The 26,330-nt window shown below is 46.4% G+C and overlaps 1 protein-coding gene across 4 annotated transcripts in view; it reads left to right on the forward strand.

Moving 5' to 3' along the window:
* Positions 1-26,330, forward strand: part of CCDC87 (coiled-coil domain containing 87) — a 127,770-nt gene that overhangs the window by 46,419 nt on the left and 55,021 nt on the right. For all 4 annotated transcript variants that reach the window (XM_077472316.1, XM_077472313.1, XM_077472314.1 and 1 more), the window contains 3 exons: positions 9,514-9,630; positions 13,136-13,272; positions 25,265-25,379. In XM_077472316.1, coding sequence (XP_077328442.1) covers positions 9,514-9,630; positions 13,136-13,272; positions 25,265-25,379 — 369 coding nt within the window. The remainder of the gene's footprint in view (positions 1-9,513; positions 9,631-13,135; positions 13,273-25,264; positions 25,380-26,330) is intronic.

Genomic DNA, 26,330 nt, shown 5'->3' on the forward strand with positions numbered 1-26,330 from the left:
CATAACTCTCCTAGACTCCTTTCCTCCTGGCAGCAGCGTTTTAACAGAATAGACACTTGAGGCTTGTAAATACATGTAACTCATTTAAGCACGTTTAGCTGCAACAAATGCTTGGGTGTTAATTCATATCATAGGCCAGAATAATAATTTAATCTGGCTACTGAAATGAATTAAAGGAGTTGTAGAGGCAGAAGTTTTTTTATCTTAATACATTCTATGCAAAAAAAAAAAGACTTTTGCCTCTATGCATTAGGATAAAAAACTTTTTGTGTTTAGCTGCCTCCCCAGCACCCCCTAATACTTACCTGAGCCCCATCTCTCTCCAGCAATGTCCACAAGTGTCTTAGCCATCCGGGAATCTCGTCCTGATTGGCTGAGACACAGCAGTGGCGCCATTGGCTCCCACGGCTGTCAATCAAAGTCAGTTAGCCAATCGGCTCTGTGTCTGAATAGACACAGGGAGCAGTGACTCGGCTCGGGTTCCCCCATAGCAAACTGCTTGCTGTGGGGGCACTCAACAGGAGGGAGGGGCCAGGAGAGCTGAAGAGGGACCCAAGAAGAGGAGGATCCAGGCTGCTCTGTGCAAAACCAACTGCACAGAGGAGGTAAGTATAACATGTCTGTTATTTAAAAAAAAAGACTTTACAATCACTTTAATGCTCAAGGGATCAACACGCCTAGCATCAACATACGTTTACACACATGTGCACGTATTTACACACATCAAGCATTTTTTCTGCAAAAAAACTCTGCTCCTGGATGCACTGGCTGTGGGGTTTTTTCCTGCTTCTAAACTCCTCTAAACACATATGTGTGACACATAGACTAACATCGTGTGCAGCCTATTGCATTAGGGTGTGCACCCCAAAGCTCGAATACACAAGCCTTTCTCTGCAGCCTCAGCTGCATGAAACAGTGAATGAATAGGAAGTGCTCTGTGCCGAGTGGCTGCTATACTATACTATACTATATTACTATACTTCAGTTATGAATGAACACAGTGAGTGAGAGTGTTCACTGTGTTCCTTTAGAAAAGAAAGGCAATGGTAAATTACATATTTACTAGCTCCTTCCCCCACTCTCCATCCTAACAACATCCCCCAGAGTAGTGATGGCCGAACGGTTCGCCCGGCGGTCGTTTCGCGGCGAATTTCCGACTTTCGCCGTCCGCGGGTTCGAACGCCTTTTTCCGTCGTTCGCCCCGGCGGACTTACGTGTTTAATGTATACAAGAACTTTAACCTTTCGTGACACGTTTATCATGTGTTACAGGACAACCAATTGAGACATGACAGCTCATGGACACTTGGACATTCCCCCTAACCTATAAATACACCCGATCCGGTGGCCATTTTACATTCTTTCTTCTGTCACTGTAGGGAAAGGATCCTGTGTGGAGTAGGGACAGAGAAAACGCTAGCTATTTGGTACACAAAAGTTCTTTTCAGGACTGGTATAGGTGTTAGGTCAGCAGCCTGAGTTTCTTTTGTCAGTTTAGATAAAGGGACAGAGCGCTGTATGCTGCTATTTTAGGGACAGCTCAGCCAGATTAGTCTTTCTTCATCATCATCATCATCATCATCATTAGCTGTTACTATCAGGTCCACAAAAGAGCTGTTCCAGCTAATCGTTCCAGCCTACTCTTTTTTGCCAATTTGTATAGGGACAGGCAGGAAGCAGTGTGTCAGGCAGTGAGGATAATTTTAAAGACTTGCTGTTACTATTAGTTCCACAAAGGTTCTTTTCAGGACTGGTATCAGTGGTACGGTAATAGGCTTGTACACGTATAATATTCTTTCTTCCAAATATAGAAAGAATATTATACTTGACTGCTGCCCTTCTGCTGCAGTCTGCTAATCATTCACAACTCACTTGTTCCACAAAGCTCTTTATCAGGACTGGTAACTTGGTCTGTCTAGGGTGCTACGGTACATAGGCTTGGGTGCGGTACAGTCTGCTGTTCTGTAAGGACCGCTATCGGTCCACAATACATAGGGTTGCCGTGCACTACTGCTGACCGCTGCCCTATACTGCAGCAGTCCTTCAGCGGTATAGGGACTGACGCACAGTCTGCTAAACACTAATACACAACCTGCTTGGTCCACAAAAGTTCTTATAAGGACTGGTAACTTGGTATAGGGTGCTACGGTACATAGGCCTGAGTGCAGTACAGTCTGCTGTTCTGTAAGGACCGCTATCGGTCCACAATACATAGGGTTGCCGTGCACTACTGCTGACCGCTGCCCTATACTGCAGCAGTCCTTCATTGGTATAGGGACTGACGTACAGTCTGCTAATCACTAACACACAACCTGCTTGGTCCACAAAAGTTCTTATAAGGACTGGTAACTTGGTATAGGGTGCTACGGTACATAGGCCTGAGTGCAGTACAGTCTGCTGTTCTGTAAGGACCGCTATCGGTCCACAATACATAGGGTTGCCGTGCACTACTGCTGACCGCTGCCCTATACTGCAGCAGTCCTTCATTGGTATAGGGACTGACGTACAGTCTGCTAATCACTAACACACAACCTGCTTGGTCCACAAAAGTTCTTATAAGGACTGGTAACTTGGTATAGGGTGCTACGGTACATAGGCCTGAGTGCGTTACAGTCTGCTGTTCTGTAAGGACCGCTATCGGTCCACAATACATAGGGTTGCCGTGCACTACTGCTGACCGCTGCCCTATACTGCAGCAGTCCTTCATTGGTATAGGGACTGACGTACAGTCTGCTAATCACTAACACACAACCTGCTTGTTCCACAAAAGTTCTTATAAGGACTGGTAACTTGGTATAGGGTGCTACGGTACATAGGCTTGAGTGCGGTACAGTCTGCTGTTCTGTAAGGACCGCTATCGGTCCACAATAGATAGGGTTGACGTGCACCACTGCTGACCGCTGCCCTATACTGCAGCAGTCCTTCAGCGGTATAGGGACTGACGTACAGTCTGCTAAACACTAATACACAACCTGCTTGGTCCACAAAAGTTCTTATAAGGACTGGTAACTTGGTATAGGGTGCTACGGTACATAGGCTTGAGTGCGGTACAGTCTGCTGTTCTGTAAGGACCGCTATCGGTCCACAATAGATAGGGTTGACGTGCACCACTGCTGACCGCTGCCCTATACTGCAGCAGTCCTTCAGCGGTATAGGGACTGACGTACAGTCTGCTAAACACTAATACACAACCTGCTTGGTCCACAAAAGTTCTTATAAGGACTGGTAACTTGGTATAGGGTGCTACGGTACATAGGCTTGAGTGCGGTACAGTCTGCTGTTCTGTAAGGACCGCTATCGGTCCACAATAGATAGGGTTGACGTGCACCACTGCTGACCGCTGCCCTATACTGCAGCAGTCCTTCAGCGGTATAGGGACTGACGTACAGTCTGCTAAACACTAATACACAACCTGCTTGGTCCACAAAAGTTCTTATAAGGACTGGTAACTTGGTATAGGGTGCTACGGTACATAGGCTTGAGTGCGGTACAGTCTGCTGTTCTGTAAGGACCGCTATCGGTCCACAATAGATAGGGTTGACGTGCACCACTGCTGACCGCTCACCTATACTGCAGCAGTCCTTCAGCGGTATAGGGACTGACGTACAGTCTGCTAATCACTAACACACAACCTGCTTGTTCCACAAAAGTTCTTATAAGGACTGGTAACTTGGTATAGGGTGCTACGGTACATAGGCTTGAGTGCGGTACAGTCTGCTGTTCTGTAAGGACCGCTATCGGTCCACAATAGATAGGGTTGACGTGCACCACTGCTGACCGCTGCCCTATACTGCAGCAGTCCTTCAGCGGTATAGGGACTGACGTACAGTCTGCTAAACACTAATACACAACCTGCTTGGTCCACAAAAGTTCTTATAAGGACTGGTAACTTGGTATAGGGTGCTACGGTACATAGGCTTGAGTGCGGTACAGTCTGCTGTTCTGTAAGGACCGCTATCGGTCCACAATAGATAGGGTTGACGTGCACCACTGCTGACCGCTGCCCTATACTGCAGCAGTCCTTCAGCGGTATAGGGACTGACGTACAGTCTGCTAAACACTAATACACAACCTGCTTGGTCCACAAAAGTTCTTATAAGGACTGGTAACTTGGTATAGGGTGCTACGGTACATAGGCTTGAGTGCGGTACAGTCTGCTGTTCTGTAAGGACCGCTATCGGTCCACAATAGATAGGGTTGACGTGCACCACTGCTGACCGCTCACCTATACTGCAGCAGTCCTTCAGCGGTATAGGGACTAAGAGTTTTGTCACAGGGTCATTTAAAAAATGACATGCAGAGGAAGAGGCAGGCCCTTCCGCAGGGGTGGTAGGGGTAGGGCAGGAGCAACAGGCTTGAGCCAAAGTGGGAAGTTGCAGAAGGTGCGTTCAATTACTTTAAAGGATGCACCAGACTTGGTTGAGTGGCTCGCTCAGCCTTACTCTTCTGCACCCTCCTCATCCTCTCGATCTGCACCCTCTTCTTCACTCTCTGCTATGTGCACCCCCAAAGACACTACCACCAACAACACGACCACCACCACCACCACCACATACCTTCCGCTTGAGTCACTGGAATTATTTTCCGATCCATATCAAGAGGACATTTCTGATGCGCAGCCACTCTTGGTATTGGATCAGGAAGAGGAGGTAGCAACAAGCGCTACTCAGCAGTCTGACGCCAGTACCCAGATCAGCCCAAGGAGGAGGTTGGTCCCCGGTGTTGCTGCCTACTCTACTTATAGCGGTGGGGAAGGTGACGTTGATGATGACGTGTCTAGTGATGTCACGTGGGTGCCCACAAGAGAGGAAGAGGAGGGGAGTTCAGAGGGAGATATGGACCAGCAGATAGGGAGGAGAAGCAGCAATGACTTACATTGCACAGCAGGGACAAAGCAGACTGCAAATGTATCAGGAGCGAGTCATCGACCATGTACGGTCACATCTGGCGCTCCCAGGACACCGGCACATGGCTCCGCAGTGTGGGCTTTTTTTAACGTGTCCGCTGCTGACAATAGCGTTGCCATCTGCAATCTTTGCAGTCAACGCGTTAGTCGCGGTAAGCCCAATACTCACCTAGGGACGACCGCCTTAAGAAGGCACATGAGCAGCCATCACCGAGCCCAGTGGGAGCAACGGAACACACAAAGCCACACTGCAGGCTCTCACCGTCCAGCCTCGTCTTCTACTTCTCCTTCTCCTCTCTCCTCACAATTGTCCTCCACTCCACCTTCCATCACGCCAAGCTCACATTTTTCTGCAAAAAGGCAGGCTTCCGTGGGCCTAATGTTTGAGCGTAAAAAAATGATGACGCCGGATAACCCTCTTGCCCAACGGTTGGCGGCTGGCTTGTCAGAACTCATAGCCCGCCAACTACTGCCATATAAACTGGTGGACTCGGAGGCCTTTCGCAAATTTGTGGCCATTGGAACACCACAATGGAAGGTCCCAGGAAGGAAGTATTTCTCAGAGAAGGGCATCCCAGAGCTATATGGCCATGTTCAGCGGCAAGTGAATGTATCTCTGGCACACAGTGTCGGTGCCAAGATACATCTGACCACAGACACGTGGTCTAGCAAACACGGGCAGGGAAGGTATATCAGTTTTACTGCCCACTGGGTGAACCTTCTGACGGCCGTCAAGCATGTAACCCGTGGCACCCGTGTAGATTTGGTTTTACCGCCACGGATTGCATGCAGGCCTGACTCTTCTTCTCCTCCTCCTACTCCATCCTCCTCCCTCTCCTCCTCAGCTGCCTCCTCCTTTTCCGCTGCTAGCGTCTCTTCCACTGCACCGCCCAAGCTCCCCAGAACCTATTCCACATGCCAGGTGAGACGTTGCCATGCCGTGCTGCGTCTGTTGTGCCTGGAAGCAAAGAGCCACACTGGCCCGGCACTCCTTTCAGCTTTGCGTTCACAGGCAGATGAGTGGCTAACACCGCTCAATTTGACAGTTGGTAAAGTGGTGTGTGACAACGGTGCCAATCTGCTTAGCGCATTGAAACAGGGCAAAATCACGCACGTGCCGTGCATGGCACACGTCTTAAACTTGGTCGTGCAGCGATTCCTTGTCAAATACCCTGGGGTCCAGGACATCTTGCGGCAGGCAAGGAAAATCTCGGCCCATTTCAGAAGATCTTACACGGCCATGGCTCGCCTTGCTGACATTCAGCGGCGACACCATCTGCCGGTCAGACGTCTTATTTGCGATTGCCCGACGCGATGGAACTCAACCTTCTATATGCTTGATAGGCTGCTCCAGCAGAAACGTGCAGTTAACGTCTACCTGTATGAACTCTGCGAAAGAAACGGTTCTGGGGAGCTGGGTTTTTTTTCACCGCGCCAGTGGCTGCTCATGCGCGACACATGCAGACTTCTGCGGCCATTTGAGGAGATCACCAAACTGGTCAGTCGCAGCCATGGCGCCATCAGTGACATGGTACCTTATGCCTTCTTTCTGGAGCGTGCATTGCGTCGTGTCATTGATCAGGCTGTGGAGGAGCAGGAGCGGGAAGATGAGGAAGTCGCAATGCTGGATGAATTCCCAGGGGGGGCTACTCTATCTGAGACAAGTCAACAACAGGAGTCTGATGAGGAGTCAGAGGAGGATGGTGCCGGGGCGGATGAGCAGGAGCAAGAAGAGCATGCTTTAAACCTTTCTGGGATCCCTGTTGTGCGAGGATGGGGAGAGGAGAATGAAGAGGACGACATTATCCTGGATGATGAGCAGGAGCCAGGCCACCACACCGCTTCCACTTTAGTGCAAATGGGGGCCTTCATGCTCCAGTGTTTTAATAGGGACCCCCGTATAAAAAGCATGAGGGTCAAGGACCAGTACTGGGTGGCAACGTACTTAGACCCCCGGTACAAACACAAAATGGCGGAAATGTTACCGCCGTCGCAGAGGGCTGTCAGAATGCAGCACTTCCAGGCCTTGCTTCGAGAAATGCTGCATTCTGCTTTTGCGTGCGCTGGCAGAGGAGCAATTCCCACTCCCAGAGAAGGATTTGCGGGTACCAATCCAACAGCGCCTGCAAGAAGAGGCCGGTTTGAAGATGTGTTGGTGACTTCGGATATGAGGTCATTCTTTCAGCCGACCCATCGACAGGTGTCATCCGGATCCAGCATCAGGGAACGCCTAGACCGTCAGGTGTCCGACTACATTGGGTTAACGGCCGATGTGGACGCTCTGAGGAGTGATGAACCCCTAGACTACTGGGTGGGCAGGCTTGACCTCTGGCCAGAGCTTGCCCAATTTGCAATCGAACTGTTGGCTTGCCCCTCATCCAGTGTCCTGTCCGAAAGGACGTTCAGCGCAGCAGGGGGGATTGTGACCGATAAGCGTACTCGCCTAGCTCACCACAGTGTTAACTACCTCACATTTCTAAAAATGAATGAGGCATGGATCTCGGAGGAATTCAACACATGTGATCAGTAGACCATGTATATGTCTATAAACAATTTTTGGAATCAAGCACACAGACCTTCTTAATTCATTTGGCTCACTTCCCTGACCCAAAAAAGCACACCGTACTATATGCCCCTACCCTCCTCTTTGAAGAGGTTGAGCGGTGTCATATTTCTACTGGGGCTGCTTATTATGAGGGGTTCCCACCATCCCTGTGCTGTGCTGACTTCCTCCTGGGTGTTCTTATTATGAGGGGCTCCCACCATCCCTGTGCTGTGCTGACTTCCTCCTGGGGGTTCTTATTATGAGGGGATCACACCATCCCTGTGCTGTGCTGACTTCCTCCTGGGGCTGCTTACGGTGCTGCTGTCAGCGCTGTATGTCACGGAGCTGCTGTCAGCGCTGTATGTCACGGAGCTGCTGTCAGCGCTGTATGTCACGGAGCTGCTGTCAGCGCTGTATGTCACGGAGCTGCTGTCAGCGCTGTATGTCACGGAGCTGCTGTCAGCGCTGTATGTCACGGAGCTGCTGTCAGCGCTGTATGTCACGGAGCTGCTGTCAGCGCTGTATGTCACGGAGCTGCTGTCAGCGCTGTATGTCACGGAGCTGCTGTCAGCGCTGTATGTCACGGAGCTGCTGTCAGCGCTGTATGTCACGGTGCTGCTGTCAGCGCTGTATGTCACGGAGCTGCTGTCAGCGCTGTATGTCACGGAGCTGCTGTCAGTGCTGTATGTCACGGAGCTGCTGTCAGCGCTGTATGTCACGGAGCTGCTGTCAGCGCTGTATGTCACGGAGCTGCTGTCAGCGCTGTATGTCACGGTGCTGCTGTCAGCGCTGTATGTCACGGAGCTGCTGTCAGCGCTGTATGTCACGGAGCTGCTGTCAGCGCTGTATGTCACGGAGCTGCTGTCAGCGCTGTATGTCACGGAGCTGCTGTCAGCGCTGTATGTCACGGAGCTGCTGTCAGCGCTGTATGTCACGGTGCTGATGTCAGTGCTCTGTATTACGGTGCTGCTGTCAGTGCTCTGTATCTCCTGCACCCTCTTGTTTGCCTACCCTGGTCCCTGACCTTCCCTCTCCTCCATTGCCTTCATTAGCTCCATAGTCCTGAATTGTCAGAACAATTTCCCAAATAAAAAAAAAATGCTTGTAGTTATCGATCCCAAATTCACCTCATACATGTATTATGCTATTGTCCAGGTGGTGGGACTACGTGCTACCCCCTAATAATTACCCCGTGGCCGCAAATTCGACCTAAAGGTTTGCGAAATTCGCCTCCCATTGAAGTCAATGGAGCCCGCGGCGAACGGTCGTTTTCGCGAACGTTTGTGTCCGTTCGCGTTTCGCGTTCGCGAAACGTCCCGTCGGAAGTTCGTCCATCACTACCCCAGAGCAGCTGGCGGGAGAGGAGAGGAGGTAAGCCAGCAGCACTGCCGGGCAGGGGGGCCAACAAGGGTTGAAGCCTGGGCAGTAGGGGGAATAGGCACTGCACATAGTTATTAGGGTGTGCTCAGTCACACCCCTTGTGCACGCCTATGGCTAACATGCAGGGGGAGCTTAGAGGGGGAAAAAAAAGCTAAGTGCCCCTAACACCCACTTTAAAAACGTTCAGTGCACATGAGGCCTTAGAGGCAGAAAAAAATCTAGAGCCTTTAGCATTTGAGCGCTCTCTCATTCTGATGGCCAGAATAAATGGATATTCTGACCCAAACACTTGATGCGCCTAATCACATGTGCAAAATTGAGGCATGTTTTGAAAGCTGCTCTGCTTGAGGGCTTACATGTAATGCAGTTTAATCCAGCAGTAGTCCATCCTAACCCTTCATCCAGGTAATGCTCTAACTGCAGTATGGTGCATCAACTAAGAAAAGGTATTGGCATCACTCTAGGTCAATATGGAGGTAAAGAGAACTGAGCACTCTCATTTATCTGCCTTCCAGGCATTGATAGGTAGATTACACGACATGCTCAGAATATCAGAAGAATGGAGGATGCTTGAGGGATATATATGTTTATTCTGAATTTGTGAATGTATTGCTAGCTCTAATTATGTCAAATAAGTCCTAGATTTTGACATCTGCCTCTGTAAAAACCAATGTTTGTTCCAGATTGAATCTGCTACTGTGAAGAAGCTGGATAGAAATTTGTACGTCGGGCAGGAGCTAGAGGAAGTGTATACAGAACTTGTTAAGAACCTTTCCACAAACCACCTGAGGTTTGACCAGGTATGCCATCTGTTTTCTTTCTCCTATCTGTTGTAGCCAAGAAAAATAGATTTGTCTGTATTAGCATCCTGATACCAGCCCAGTGCAAGTACTATAAAAATATTGTAGCAGCCTTAAAGTGGTTGTAAACCCTTACAAACCACTTTGACCTACAGGTAAGCCTAGATTAAGGCTTACCTGTAGGTCCAACTAATATCTTCTAAACCTACACGGTTTAGGAGATATTTACAAAAAGACAGGCACCGATGTCTACAGCGCATGCGCTGTAGACAACAGCTCGCAGGCACACTGAGCACGCTGCAGATCCCGACGATATGCCGCTTGTGTCGGCTCCTGTGCGCATGCGTGGGAGTGACGTCATTGCGGCTCCGGCGAATCACAGCGCCGGAGCAGCGAGACCCGGAAGTCACTCTGGAATACATGGCAGCGGTGAAGATAAAGGAGGAAGACCGCTTCGGGGGCTTCGTTCTCAGGTAAGTTATTCATAATGGGCTAGTATGCTATGCAAAAAAAGTGCCTTTACTTCCTCTTTAATTTAACTGTATATGAGGGTATTACATAATCTGTTTCCCCATCTTTTCTTTAAAAAAAAAGGGGACATTTGTCTTGTGTCAGTCACATTTTTAAACAAATTGAATTAATAGGAGCACAATGAAACATTTTTTACAGAATAAAGTACACTAAGTACAAGTTGTACAAAATATATACACTACAACACATGTAAATAGGAATAAATCAGTAAAGGAAGACGTAAACATATGGCAAAATAGGGAATGTCAGTATAAAGATATCAGATTACTAGAATGTGCGGGAGAAGCAGAAAAGGCCTGCCATACGTGCATTTGTGTTGAAGGGCTCATTCACATTGATGTAGAGAATGCTGGGTTCAGAGGTGTACAGCAAATAGTTTTGTATGCATACAAACCCAGCACTAATTAAGCCAATGTAGCGCTCCCCCTGAAGGAGCCGCTGTACATCACACAGGTTCTCTCCCACACAGAGGCAGCCAGACACACAGCAACAGTCTCAGAAATAAGTCTAGGCAAAGTCTTTTTGTAATTTATTGCTGAATGAAACTTATAACAGGAAAGGGTAGTGGGGTGTGAGCAGGGGTCAAGTCCCGGGGGAAAAAAGTGTGGGAACTCCCACCCAAGATCCACTCCCCCACCAAAAAAAAGGACATTGGGGCACATCAGGGCATGGGGCACCTCAGGGCATGGGGCACATCAAGCCACATGGCACATCAGGGCACGGGGCACATGGCACATCAGAGCACATTAGGGCATGGGGCACATCAGGCCACATGGCACATCAGGGCACAGGGCACATATCACATCAGGGCACGGTGCACATAGCACATCAGGGCACATTATGGGGCACATTGCACATCAGGGCACATTGGGGCACATAGTACATCAGGGTATGGGGCACATTAGGGCACAGGGCATGGGGCACATAGCACATCAGGCCACAGGGCACATAGCACATCAGGGCATGGGGCACAGGGCATGGGGCACATAGCACATCAGGGCTCGGGGAACATCAGGGGGCACATTACAGGGCACATCAGGGGATCTTATCAGGCAGCTTGCAGAGTAGCGCAGGAAGCATTTGTCTGTAGTAAGTTTTCTCTCATGTCACGCAGCGCTGTTCGCTCCCCGACGGCCCCTCCTCTCTTCTCGTCTATCCCCATTGGCTTGCGACATCATCTGGGATAGACGAGAAGAGAGGAGGGGCCACCAGGGAGAGAACAGCGCTGCGTAACATGAGAGAAAACTTACTACAGATAAACGCTTCCTGCGCTACTCTGCATGAATCTCGACATTCGGCTCCGGCGGCTCTAGTCCTGCAAAGGGAACGGCGTTCCTGCTGTGAAAAAAGTGCAGGGACACCGTTCCCGCAGGACTCGAGCCCTGGGTGTGAGATACTCCAAAAACGCTTACCACAGCTTGAGGAGGAAACTTCTTGGTCAGTAGCAGTAGTACAAGGACCAATTGTCTAGTATAGTCTGGAGACCATGCAGAAGTATGTAGCACAAGTAGTTAAGACTTGGACAGTCTATGGGTGCACAGCTGAAGACCATGCAGGACTATGTAGCACATGTAGTTAAGAGTTGGACAGTCTATGGGTGCACAGCTGAAGACCATGCAGGTGTAAGTAGCATAGAGGCTCTACTCACAAAGTCCTGGCTCATAGTCAGTCCCTAGGTGAAATGGGAAAGACAGTCTCTTCAGGGTTTCAGACTATTTAACAGCAACCAAACTACCATCTAGGCATACCTCCGCAGGGATTGGGTAGGCCCTGCTGAATATGCAGGCTGGACACCTGTATTTTCCTGCCCTAAGATCTAGAAGCTTCTCCAAGAGGTAGATCTAAACAATCACTGTGATTATGGCAGAAGCCGAAAACTAAATGTACCTAGCAGCCTAGCAAGGAGGGTGCTACACCTATGTATCTAGGCACACGACTGAGTCTGGCAACTTAAATTTGTTCTATTGTTTTTGCAGCGTTGAAAAACAAAAGTAGGACACAAGGGTCATACATTCAGCCATAATTAACAATGTATGCATGTAAACATTTGTGTAGCATTTACATGCATACTGGCATACAGTGTACAGCAGCCCTTTTGGCTACTTCTGCTGCTTATGTCTGAAATGCAAACATCAATATTGTGTAAACAGTGTAATTGATTATACACTATTGATTTGACGTGTCGGTCATTCATTCATTGGCTGTAAAAGTAGAGGAGCTAGTGGCTATCTAGCTTGTGGTATACCCTATCGGGTCCACTCTGATGGCTCAGCCAATCAAATTTCACTTGTACAGAATTGGCTCCTCCTACCTGCCTGGATGGGACCTGATGGGGAACTATAAAACTTCAAAACTATTCTGGCTTCACCCCCATGTATATCCCATCAGGTCTACTCTGACAGCTGGTGGGAGGAGCCATTTTTCCTATGTACAATTTGATTGGACCAGCTAATAAATAATATACAGACCAAAAGTTCTCCTCCAACGAGCTTTAAGAGGAGACCTGATGGAGAACTGACTGTTTTATGTCAGGATCCTCCATTGTTAGGCTGGAGATGGCAAAAGCCACCTGTGTCCTAGTATCTATCTGAGCAGTGCTGGTGGCCAACAGAAGCCATATATTCTGTGTGGCTCTATGCATGTAAACCCCGATTACATTGTTTATAAATACAGCATATGGAGAACTGTAACAAAGGATTTTGCTGGCAGTTTAGAAAATTAAGAAATGAACAAAGTGATCTTCATAGTGTTGGGAGTTTCTAGATGTCTATGATGCCCACATGTTTTGAAAGTGATCAGAATTATCCCTATTTATTGCTACAAGATGTTTCATATGCATTATACCTTCCATAATGTTCAAGCACTCTATCAGCCACATTATTATAACAGAACAAAATGAAATTCACATGCATAGGTTCCCCTTTAAGTGAATATTATTTCACCCAATACATTTCTGGCTTTTTAATCTTTCAAGGATTTGGAATTTGAGCCCTATGCAACAAAACTTGATTTCTCCGTGTGTACAGCTTCATCGACATTAACCAAAAAAACGAATCAGCGAGTGATCAACAAGAAGCTAGATTCATTGGCTGCCTTTAGTGAGTGTGAAAGGTAATGATCAGAGGAGTATTTATGTAGGAAATTAAATATCTGGGGACGTTGTACTCTGTAATGATCTAAGGACATACTCATCTGAAATGTGTACATATTTCTTACAGAAGAACAGAGAAGTAGGTTTGATTGGGTTTATACAGGGGGTTGCATTGTATAATTTATTATTATTATTATTATTATTATTATTATTATTATATAGACCTAATCATGAAATATACTGCCGCTCATTTAGCTTTACTTCATTTATCTGAGGATAACTCTGAGTCAGATACAGTATAAGAGACCCCAACAACCGCCCTCCAGATGTAAAAGTTACTGCCCCCTGAACTGCCTGGTCTGAGGCTGTCAAGGCCTCATGCACGCTGAGCGTTTATCCTGAGTGTATGAGACTCCGATGTTCAGGTGCTGGCGGAAGGCACAGGAACACTGCCCAGCCCCACTGCCAGCAGCCTGTTAAAATCTATGAAAGGCTAAAAGCTGCTACAGCTTTTAGCCTTTAGGGCAGTATATGCCAAGAGACAAATGCCTGGAACACAAACTTAAGTTCTGGGCCCATACTGCCCTAAACATAATTACTACTCCAGCCTACTACTGCCCGCACCTAAACACCGCTCATTGCACCATCCAGCCTTCCACTTTCCCCCATGCACTGGGACTAAACACTGTGTGCATGAGGCCTAAGTGCTCTTCCAGTTCCTGAGTAAGTTTACCATATCTAATTTTAGCCTTGGGTTAGGAAAATGTCACAAGGAAAATGTGTGGGCTGCCATTGATAACCTACTTCTAAAAATGCTAGATTGATATCCTATTCTCTGTTTCATTGCTTTCTGGATCCCTGACCTTGAACAAGTATAAAGCCAGCGAGCAGAGATGACTGCTCTGTACAGTGGCGGAATTATCAGGGTCGCAACAGTCGCAGTTGTGACTGGGCCCTGGAATTCCCTCACTGTGGGGGGGGGCCCGGCGTGGTTGCTATCCACAGGGCTGTGAGTGGAGAGCGTGTCTCTCATGTAACAGCAGCGCAGAGACACCGGGACTGACGTTTAATTTTCCCTCGTTCTCTCTTGCACGGAACACAAAACACACAGCTGATCTGCTCCCCCTTCGGCCCCCCCCCCCTCCTGTGTTCTCCGCGGGCATTCAGGTGTGAAGCTAACAAGCTCACATTTCCCGCAGAGAGCACAGGAGAGGAGGGGGGGCCAAAGGGGGAGCAGATCAGCTGTGTGTTTTGTGTCCCGTGCGAGAGAGGACGAGGGAAAATTAAACTTCAATCCCGGTGTCTCTGCGCTGTTGTTACATGAGAGACACGCTCTCCACTCACAGCCATGCTGACCCCTCTCCCGTGTGTGTATAGACTCAGGAAGATCCCGCCGCCCATCAACATCATAGAGCTGCTGATCGTTGCCTCCCCCCAGGTGCGGGGGGGGGGTACAGAGATCTGCTGGGGGCCAAGGTGCATAGCGGAGTCCAGCAAGGTACAGAGAAACCTCTTTAAGGGGGGGTGACTGTCTAGGGACCCTAAAGTAAGGGGGGCTCTCTGGGGACCCTGATGTAAGGGGGGGTATCTGGGGATCCTGAAGCAAGGGGGCCCTCTGTGAACCCTGATGTCCAGTACCCCCGTACCCCCGCCACCCCTCCTCCAGTACCACCACTGTGCCACCCACCTTCAGTACCACCGCCACCCACCTCCAGGACCACCGCCCCCCCCCCTCCAGTACCACCGCCACCCCCTCTCCAGTACCACCACCATGCCACCCACCTCCAGTACCACCACCACCCCCTCTCCAGTACCACCACCATGCCACCCACCTCCAGTACCACTGCCACCCCTCTCCAGGACCACCGCCACCCCTCTCCAGGACCACCATGCCTCTCCAGTACCATCGCCACCCTCCTCCAGTACCACCACCCACCCTCCAGTACCACCACCACCCACCTCCAGTACCACCACCACCCACCTCCAGTACCACCGCCACCCCTCTCCAGGACCACCATCCCCCTCCAGTACCACCGCCACCCCTCTCCAGGACCACTATCCCCCTCCAGTACCACCACGGCCACCCACCTCCAGTACCACCACCAGCCCCCCTCCAGTACCACCACCACCACCCACCTCCAGTACCACCGCCACCACCTCCAGTACCACCGCCACCCCTCTCCAGGACCATCATCCCCCTCCAGTACCACCGCCACCCACCTCCAGGACCACCACCCCTCTCCAGGACCACCATCCCCCTCCAGTACCACCGCCACCCCCCTCCAGTACCACCACTGCACTGGTGACACAGGTTTCACTCGGGACACAGGCTGCACAGAAATGTTTTACTTTGTTGTACAGTGGAAAAATATATAGTATCAAAATCATGCTTTTCGGGGGGGGCCTTCCTGATTTCTTGCACCGGGGCCCTGAGGTTTCTAGTTACGCCCCTGGCTCTGTATGCTTGTTTTGGGTCAGTCTTGATTTGGGTCATAGCTTGACAGTCAGTCACATAGCAGTCGAGCAAGGTGTGCAATTGCACTTTACTTATTTATTTTATAACAGTTTTCCATTGAAGTAACATGAACAACTATGGGGCTCTGTTATACATACACAAAAGCTAGGTAGACAATGGGGTTGAATTACTGAAACTGGAGCATGCAATATCTGGTGCAGCTGTGCATCGTAACCAACCAGCTTCTAACTTCAGCTTGTTCATTTAACCACCTCCCACCCGGCCACTGCACATTTACGGCCGGGTGGGCACTTCCTCCTTCTGAGTGGACGTTCAGGAACGTCCATCAGAAGGAGGGGGATCGCGCTCGTGCCCGATCCCGATGCACCCGTGTCAACCGGACACGTCGCTTCTCCGATTGGCAGGAGGGCTCTGTGATTGGCTCTCCTAATCACATGATGGCTGTGTCCAATAACAGCCATCATGTGACGTAAATAGAGAGCCAGTTACTAGGCAATCGGCTCTCCTATCCTCACATGGAAGTTTCTCAGTGAGGAGAGGAGAGCGGATTGCTGCAGCCAGCTGGTGATCAGTGAGTATGAGCTGACCCAGTGTCCTCACACAATGTCCCTAAAATAGTATCCCCAAAACACTGTCACCACATACCAGATCTCAATCACCATGTCCTTCCAGACTTCTACTAGAAGACGAACCCCCACTGAATAGCACCGTGACATAAAACAATAATGAAAAGAGGGAGGGTGGGTGGGAGCGCAGACTGGTCCTCTTCAGGTCGCTGGCAGCTAAGGCAGCATCCGGCTTTTATAAGCAGTTAGAAGGTGCGAAGAAACAGCCGGCCAAATTCCTCCAATGGCGGCTTGTTGCTAAGGGAGATTGCACCAATAGAACCTGCTAAGGGAAGGGAGAGAACAGGCAAAGGCAAAGAGCCCTTTGCCCTATCCCATGCGGGCCCCCCGATAATGCCGGGGATCGAATATTATATGTGAAGGAAGCAGGAGTGCAACCACAGCCAGAACTTATAGAGGAGGCTTCACAGAACCAGTCACACTGCTGGAGAGACCCTGCTGGAGTGAGGAGTAAAGTATTACTCATTGCTGCAGCCCTGGAACCGAACAAGCAAATAATTCTAGGAGTACAGGGGGTGCCCACGGCAAGGGTAGATTTTATCTAATTCCTGGACCTTACAGATTTAGCCTCAGACAAAATAAACAAAACTCAAAAAGGCCCTTTTCACACCAGCGATCCGCCTATCTGTTTTTCAGGTGGACCCGATCAAACCATCAATTGTTCTCTATGGGGTAGCAGATGTCAGCGGGCATGTGTCCGCCAGGGCCGTCTTTAAGGCAGGGCAAAAGGGGCAGCTGCCCTGGGCCCTGTCATTGTTGTGGGGCCCAAAACAGCTGCCTTATACTTGCCAACTATCCTGGTTTAAATTCCCTTGTCCCTTGAAGTTTTAGTCTGTGCTGTGTCCTGATATCTTAGTGTGAAGTGCTGCTACTAATGCTGCCCAGCTCTACCCTATTATTGTGTACATATGACTCATCTGCAGACCCTGTGTTTACATGTAAATAACCATCATTCATATGTAAATAGCAGTGGCAATACTAAGTAAATAGCTGCAGCCGGCAGCATTGATATGTATATAAAGGCGGCATTCATATGTATATCATGCTCCCCTGCAGTGAGGAGATGATGTGCTGTAACCTCTAGCAACTAATCAGTAAGCCGTAATATGTGCTGTAACCTCTAGAAACCAGTCAGTAAGCAGTAATGAAATGCTGTAACTCCTGGCAACCAATCGGATTTGCTGCCTGATCTGATACAGTAAACTGATTTTAAATCTAGCTGCTATTTTCTGTATGTCTCAGAGCAGGCGGAGAGTGAAATTGCATGGGGGGGACCCCAGAAAATTTTTGCCCAGGGTCCAATCAATATTAAAGACGGCCCTGTTACCTGGCGGCATCCGATCTGCTAAAAACATATGGATAGGGATACATTCACCATCCATTAGGCTGATCAGATCAGAAGACAGTTCAATAGAAACGGACATGCGGTCCATTTACATCCGACTGCCCCATAGAGAACAGCGGGCTGTGTCCGATTCCACTCTGTATAGCAGAGCAGACAAGGACCTGTCATCCTCCTGCTCCAGTGGGAATCAGCAGAGAGATCCCCTGCTGAGCAGGCGGATACACTTGGACGGATTCCGCTCCATCTCAAAGGGCCTAAGGGGTCATATGAACATTTTTCATAAATAAGGTATGCAATCATTATAATTTAAGGGTCGTTTTTTAAATCCTTACACAAACCTATCATTGGTTCACTTTAATTTTAGTGGTTATTTGTTAAAGTACTGTATATAATAAATAAAATACCAATATTTCAATCTTGATAAGTATATTATGTGAATGAAAAAGATCTCCTATTTTTTTTCTATTTTACTAGGAGATTGAGTTGCTCTTGACAGTCAGCATTTAGCACCAAACTTTTTTTATTCCAGTGCTGGAAAGGCAATAGATTTCCTCTTGTACAGAAAATATCACAGTAACTTATTGAAGTCTTGGAATGTTAAAATATTTAAAAATCCAGTCACAAATGAGCACTCTTTTTCAGCTGGCTACACAATAATAGAATTTTGATCAAAATGTTTCATATTAAAAACATTTGCTTCATTTTTTTATTTGCTAGTGGGGTCAAATCGATGTTCATTTTCTTGAATGTAAAAATACTTTGTATACAAATATTTTTTTGAACATTCTTTAAAAAATCTACTAGCGTATAGCCAGCTAGTTTCAGGGACTGTTATTTGTTCTAGTGTTTACTTGTATTCTTTTCCAGTTAGTGCAGAAGTGTCAGCTCATTATCAGACTGTTAGGCTGGCTTACTCTTTCCTCAACTGTGCGCTGATAAGACATTCACAAAACTGGCAAGTAACAAAGATCTTGTCAGGATTAAATGAAAGAAAACAAAAGACTTTATTAATTTACAGTTATACCCTACTTCAGCAGCTCAGAAATAGGGTAGTTTTCTGCTATGAGTAGAGGCTGGAAATAGGGCATCCTTCACTACTGACACTGATCTGATACTTCTGCTCAGAAAGAATACGTGCGAATAACAAGAATGACAGTTATTCCTAGAAAGTAAGGCTGCACTGTTATTGCATTTTATGTGTGGAGATTTTGATTCTGGTTCGATTCACTTTAGAATCTCTATTATGCCATCAGGACTGTAAGTTATTATAGCACTGGGGAAGCTGATTAACTACTGCATATTCAATAACTAAATACATTTTCTTGTCTGTGTGTCTGTTGCATCTATAACACTATCAGTTTGAAGCAAATGAAGTATACGTTGTAGTGGAAGCTAATAGGTCCACCCTTCCTAGCTCTGTATTTTTATCTCCTATGAACTCTGATCTAGAAATCTTTGTACCCTAGTACCCAGCTCTGATTATCTATCACACCTATTAAGAGGGTGTGTTGTTTTTATTGCATTTTATATGAAATTTACAATTTAGAGACATCGGCAGGATACGTGAAACTATTTTGTTTTGTTTTAATTTTAGCATAGAGTAGGGCAAGGACCAACAGGTAATACAACGTCCCTAGGAGATAGTATTTACTGCAGCAGCTACAATATTTCCAAAAAACTCAAATGCTAGTTTTGGACGGTCTTGTCATTTATCCTTAAAGGAGAAGTGTGAAATTGTAAAAAAAAAATGAAGCATTAATACTCATCCTTATTGCTGCAGCATCCATGCAATGCTGCAGATGCCCCCTGCTGGTTCTCAGTCCAGTCTGAGCAAAGAGCATTGACTGTCAGTCACTGCTCTGTGCTCTGCCCCTCCAGCACTCACTGCAGCGCTGGGCTGTGAAGGAGGAGTGGCTGGCTCAGCCTCATAGCAGCATGCTGAGAGGCTGAGACAGCTGCTGGTCAGGAATCTGGGTGGATCCCGACATTATTGTTGGTGTTCTTCAGGAGCCTGGACTGGCTCTGTAACATTAGCCAACAGCCAGGATTTAGCCTGTTGTCGGCTGATTTTGGGACACAGCAGTGGAAAAGAAATTACACTCCTGTGACTCAGAAGAGAAGTATGGCCAATAAATCGTTTGCCGTACTTCTCTTTTAATGTGAAAAAGTCTTGAAAGGACAGAGAAAACCTGCCAAAAAATATTGTACTTGGCAGTGCTGACTAGGGATGAGCCAAACCCCCCGATTGGGTTCGCATCCAGAACATGAGAGCAGACAAAAAATGTGTTTGAACACGCAAACACCATTAAAGTCTATGGGACATGAACATGAAAAATCAAAAGTGCTAATTTTAAAGGCTTATATGCAAGCTATTGCCATAAAAAGTGTTTAGGGACCCGAGTCCTGCCCCAGGGGACATGTATCAATGCAAAAAAAAGTTTTAAAAAACTGGCATTTTTTCAGGAGCAAGGATTTTAATAATTCTTAAAATGAAACCATAAAATGCACTATATACTCTGAACAGCAGTATATATACTATATGGCCTGATCTATATACTCTGCAGAAAATTGGGCCTTAGGTGTTGGTGATACCATAACACTGTAAGTCCTCACAGTTACTCTTGGTGGATGCAGGAATGGGCCCTGCTGTGAAATATTATATCAAGAATTGTAATTACATGCCCCTGTTAAACAAACAAAATTGGGCCTTGGGTGGTGGTGGTGTCCTGAACCAAAAATATTGTTGGAAGCTAGCATCATCAAGATTGAGGAGGAATAGGATAGTCAGCATAGGCACTCTTCAAGGGATCCCACATCCATAGCAAATTCAATCAGTTACATAAGCATCAGGTGCTTGATAGCTGCTGATCCAAGACTGATTCATTTTTATGAATGTGAGCCTTTCAATTGAGTCTGTGGACATGCGCACTCTTTGATCCGTTACAAACCCTCCAGCAGCACTGAATGTGTGTTCAGAAAGCATGCTGGATGCAGGACAGACCAGTAGCTCAATTGTATATTGAGCTAGTTCTGGCCAGTGGTCCATCCTCAAGACCCAGTAACCCAGTGGATGCTCTTTTGGAAAGGTCTCCGATTCTTATCCAATTCGGGAAAACGGTTAAAGGCAAAGACATCGGTCAGCCGGCCACCTCCTCCACCGCTCTTCCTCTGACTGAACGAAGCCTCAGCAACACGTCCAGGACCAGGAAATTGTAACCTTTCAGGGTCTGGAAATGCATTGCACAAACCTTTCTTCAAGGCCTCCTGAAGATGTTTCATTCTCTGCTCCCTCTGTGAAGCCAGGATGAGTTTTGCAACCTTACCCTTGTAACGTGGATCAAGTAGAGTTACCAGCCAGTAATGATCCCTTTCCTTAATACCACGAATCCTAGGGTCCTTTCGCAGGCTTTGCAGAATCTGAGAGGCCATGCAGCGTAAGTTTTCAGAGGCATTCAATTCTGAGTCCTCTGGGTCACTAAGGATCACATGATCTGTAACTACTTCCTCCCAGCCACGTACTACTCCTTGGGTTTCTGGGGACTGAAAACCATCCCTTGAAGGCTGCTGCTGTGTGTTATCCGCTACATCCAGGCTGACACCATCCTAATCCTCCTCTTCTTCCTGTGTGTTTTGGGGGCCTGCAGAAAGGGGGCCTTGAGAGGTAAGGAAGTCCTCCTCTTCCTCATGCTGTTCTGCCTCAAGTGCCCTGTCCACGATTACACGAAGCTCCAACAGGAAGACTAGAGGAACAATGTCACTGATGCATACATTGTTGCTGCTCACCATCCTTGCCTTCTCAAATGGTGACAGGACAGTGCATGCATCCTTGATAAAATATTGCAACAATCTAAGTAATTTTCTAGCAAAAAATACAGATTTTAACTTGTAAGCAACAAATGTCAGAAATAGGCTTATGCCGTGTACACACGACCAGACTGAATTCTGTCTGACTTTTCAACGGACTTTCGGACTTCCATCGAATCGGACTTGTCTACACACAATGACACCAGAGCCCGATGAATTCGACCATGGTGACGTACAACCGGATTCGAATAACGAAGTTCATCACCAGTAGCCAATAGCTGCCCTAGCATTGGTTTTCGTCTGTCGGACTAGCATACAGACGAACTGATTTTTCTACCGGACTCGATTCCGTCAAAGATTTGAAACATGTTCAAAATCTAAAGTCCATCTGATTTTTCGACAGCAAAGGTCCGATGAAGCCCGAATTGTCCGTCAGATTTGTTCCGTCGGACCTTTGCTGTCAAATTCCGGCCGTGTGTACACAGCATTAGGCGTGAAAGGGATAAAAAAAAAGGACATTCCTACACTTTAAGTCGTTTTTAGAAGAATAATTGCTAATGTACACAGGAAGTTGCCTCCAAATTGCTTTCCTACTTAATACAAGTCAATGAGAATGCAGAAGCAGCTTAAAACAGCTCAAAAAAAATTTGAGGCAGCTCAGAAGCTGCCTGTTGGAAAGCAACATGTTTTAGTTCATGATACAAGAGGTGTTTGCAATATGAACGATGGCTATACCAGACATTTGCATCCTTGGGGGCTGTTTTGAATGTAACATGCTGCAAAGTTTGATGTGAAATTTATCAGATTATTCATCTGAAAGAAGCAAGGCTGAACAAAAGCTTGGCTCCTGTCCATCTGGTGTGATAACATGGAAATCCTTGATTAGCCCTCTGCAAGCAATCTTGAATAGGACCATCACTGACAAGATGATTAATGAATGTCCTGCTACAAAGATCAAAGGATCAAAAGGCATTGAAGATACAAAGACATGGACAATGCTGCCCCTAGAGGCCAATACAGCAGGATGGACAGAAATATAATATATTGAGAAGGACTGCCCCGGAACTACTCATTCGTTAGAAACCTAAATGGGCAGGCAATGGGGTTGGGTCTGAACGGTGTATGGGTAAAGTATAAAAAGTGCACACAGAATGGAAGTCGTCCCCTTTTTCACTCTTAGCTTATGCCTGAGCCTCATGGCTCTCTGTTACCATCATTTTGAGCCCAGCCGAGGAAACAATATCTAGAGGACAGCATTTGCGATAAGTATATGTGATGTTCTGTTATATGCTTTGTAATGTCTTCCTTTAGTGCTTCATGTTTGCATTTTCCTATTTTCTTGGACGTTGTTTTATTAAGCAGTGTGTTTGTTTTCATAGCTAACCTTATATTATTGTACTATCAACAGTAACATGTGATCAGGGTTTTAACAGACTAGCTAATTATAGGAATAGACAAATGAATACATATATGGAATAAATAGACAACATCTGTAACCACCTTTTGGATAATGTTTAGTTTAGAAGTTAGTATACATTTTCAGTATTTATTTTAATTCCAGATTTATTCCCTGCCCAAAGAAACCTCAGAAGCAATTTGTAAGCCTATCATAAACACCTTAGGAGCAAGTCAAAAGTAGGTCAAAGCAATTTATACAGGAGTCAGAGCAATGCAAATGCATAGTAAACCAGAACTGCAGCTCCAGTTGTGAGTCTTCCTTTCCACTATCTTCTGCTTACATACCCATCCAGCCTTGATAGATAAATACTGCAACCACTCATGTGTTGACCTCAGAATACAAAAGAGACCAAATAAGTAAATTAATAGAAGTGCTTCATTAATGAAGATCACCATCAGCATCAGGTGATTGAAATGCACACTCACAGAACTGTAAGACCTCACTGCATTTATAGATTACAACATGTGCCCCAGATGATCATAAACAGAGAGAAGACACTTCTATGGTGCAGTAATATTATCTATTAAAACCAAAGAATAAAAACTATAAAAGCTACCGGCAGAAATGTACATAGAATTCTGTTGCCCAAACCCGAGTAGGCAGCTGCAGTCTATTTTCTCCACTGTAGGTGGTGTTCAACCACAGTGGCATTGCAGTTGGAGGGGAAATCAAGAGGAACATGGTCCCTGTATGGTTTCCTGGGTCACTGGGGAAGCTATCCAGTTGGATGCTGCTGCCCCTTGTGACTCTGGCAGCCATCTTGGGTCAGGCAGAGCCTATTTAAAGTTCAAATATAAATGCTAAAAAAGAAGCCTGTCCAGACTAATTGTTTTTATATTGTCAGACAGCGTTGTTTTTTTTTAAGACTATAGTGAAGGGTTTGGCTACTGATTATTAGGGGTGGTATAATTGTTCAATAAGTCTTTGTATAGTTTTAAACTTTGGCGATAAATTTACATATATCCCCTAGTGTCTCTTTCTACAAATTATCTACTGGATTAGCCACTTGGGGAGCGATTGACTGCTGTTTGGTCTTTCCCAGGGTATTGTTTTTTAGTACTGCAGCAGCTATAATAACCCCCTGGCTCCCAGGCTTGGCATGCATTTTGTGTGTGGGTAGTGTAGGGTCACCTGTCTGACAGGGACAGTGATTAGCGACAGGGAGAGATTCCAGATGAGTAGGGAAAGGATAGGGACACATCACCCTTCCTGGAGACCTTCCCATTTGGGCACGGATTGACCAGGCCATGTTCCACCCCTCAAACCAGATGCTGTTTGCACATCTGAGACCTGTTCTGCTACACATTGCTGTTTGTATTCTGTGAGTGTTACCGGTCGTGTGCCTTCCGGGCTTGTTGTGAATTTGCAAACTTAATGTTAATACAAGTTCTGTTCTCTGAAATTGGACTGTGAATGTTTACTGCTGCCACACCATGCTGCACCTTCCCATAAGCATGTTACATCAGTATGCAGAGCTCTGTCCAATGTATTCTGTTCTATGGGATGTCAGCAGGTGCAATACAAACAAATCTGGACAAACTGGCACGTGTGTTGGGATGACTGACACCTGCACATGGGCAAGAGTGGCATCATCCCATTCTGGCCAATAGGGATGCCCTAGACCAGCAGCCAGGGAGAAGATGTAAGACCCCTGGACCATTAGAGAGGAGGTAAGTATAGTGCCTTTAGTTCTGCTTTAACTGCTAAATCTTGCTTGATTCTGTTTTGTAGATCTGATATTTAGATAAGCCATTCCAGGGCACTTGTTGATATCATTTAAAAACTAGTTCTATGGAGATTCAGGACATTTACTGTAATCAAATAATCAGATCCATATCCGCTTTGGCATATCCTTCAACTAAACCGTAGATGAAACTGCTAGTTTAATAAACCTTGGGAATTTGCTAAGTATGCCACATCAGAACACAATGCCTATAATTTGAACACTAATTTGTGCAGAATTCTGGAAGGGGCAGTGAGCCAATTACAAAGTATAAGAGTTGTGGGAAATATACTGTTTCCCTAGATTTTGGGAAGACAAATTTTTTATTTTGTCACGATATTAACAGAAAATTATAGCACAAAATTGGGGCTTACGTTTTTGTTGTCTAACCTACTGTATCTGTCAGTTTTTAGTGTATCATATAATTTATTTCATACATAGAAGGAATTAAATCCAGCGGGCATGGTGGTATAAAAACAAAGCAAAAGAAGATTATGGAAACTTTTTGTAATTTAAATGTATTTAATTGTTGTTGAATTATTTGACCTCTTTGTTTCTGCTTTCTGCTTGGTTATCAAGTCTGGTACAACACATGCCTGCTGACAAAGAAGCTTCTAGAGTTTATAATTCCTGGCTTGTTTGGTGGAAGTCTGTTGTCAACACTGATGATTACATGAAATATGTATCTACACAGGTACAGTCTTTTGATTTTCATCTCATTTTTTTTTTCTTGTGTTTTCTTCTGCAAAATAATTGTAAATAGGCTTGCTGCACATATAATGCATAAAGTGTCCAAGTAAATTCAAATACCAACGGAGAAATGGTTGGTATTTTGCACACTTTTAAAAACTTTTAAAATAGATCTTCTAACTTGGAGACCTAGCTAAGCAAGAATGGGGGTTCATAGTCAGTGCAGAAGCCATACATCTCCAGAATAAAGGAGGTCAATAATCAAACTTTGGGCTGTAATGGATAACAGACTGTCATGTTTAATGTAAAAAGTGCTTACAGTGATTATGCTACCGGAAATTCAGTATAATTTGCTATAGTAGCTGAATCATTCTGTAATTAATCTGTAACTTCAATTATTTACATTTGATTCTTTACAATGTATTGTTTTAACATAAACTATTTGTTATTAACCACTTGCTGATCGCTGTAAATACATATACAGCTTGTCAGTAAGTGGTTATACCAGCAATCAGCTGTCTAGTAAAAGTAATCCAGGCAGCTTTACAGCTGCCTGATTACCTTGATGGTACCGGGAAGAGCCACTCTCAACCCCCCCCCCCCCCCTCTGCAGGGTGGTTCCCGGGCTCTCCTGTTTCTCCAGAGAGTCCAGGACCAGTAAACAGCTGTGACGGCTTCACACAGAGGAGATGGAGGAACATCAGTTCCTGGATCTCTTCTGTGATTAATGTAACTGAAAGTGATGAAGATTTCCTCACTTCCAGTTTCAGAACAACAATTTCATGCCAGGTAAGCAGCTACTTAAGAAGGATTCGTGCTTGTTTAGCTGCTTTGGAGGCGGGGGAGACATTGGGGGTCTAGTAGACCCATGATATCTTTATAAAGAGTACCTGTCATCTGCCCAAACCTATCACATAGGGGGCTTGTGATAAGCAATAAAGTTAATAAAGACATT

This window comes from Lithobates pipiens, unplaced genomic scaffold (genome assembly GCF_037356315.1).
Source record: "Lithobates pipiens isolate NorthernLeopardFrog02 unplaced genomic scaffold, aLitPip1_a1.2 Scaffold_8, whole genome shotgun sequence".
Classification (NCBI taxonomy): Eukaryota; Metazoa; Chordata; class Amphibia; order Anura; family Ranidae; genus Lithobates; species Lithobates pipiens.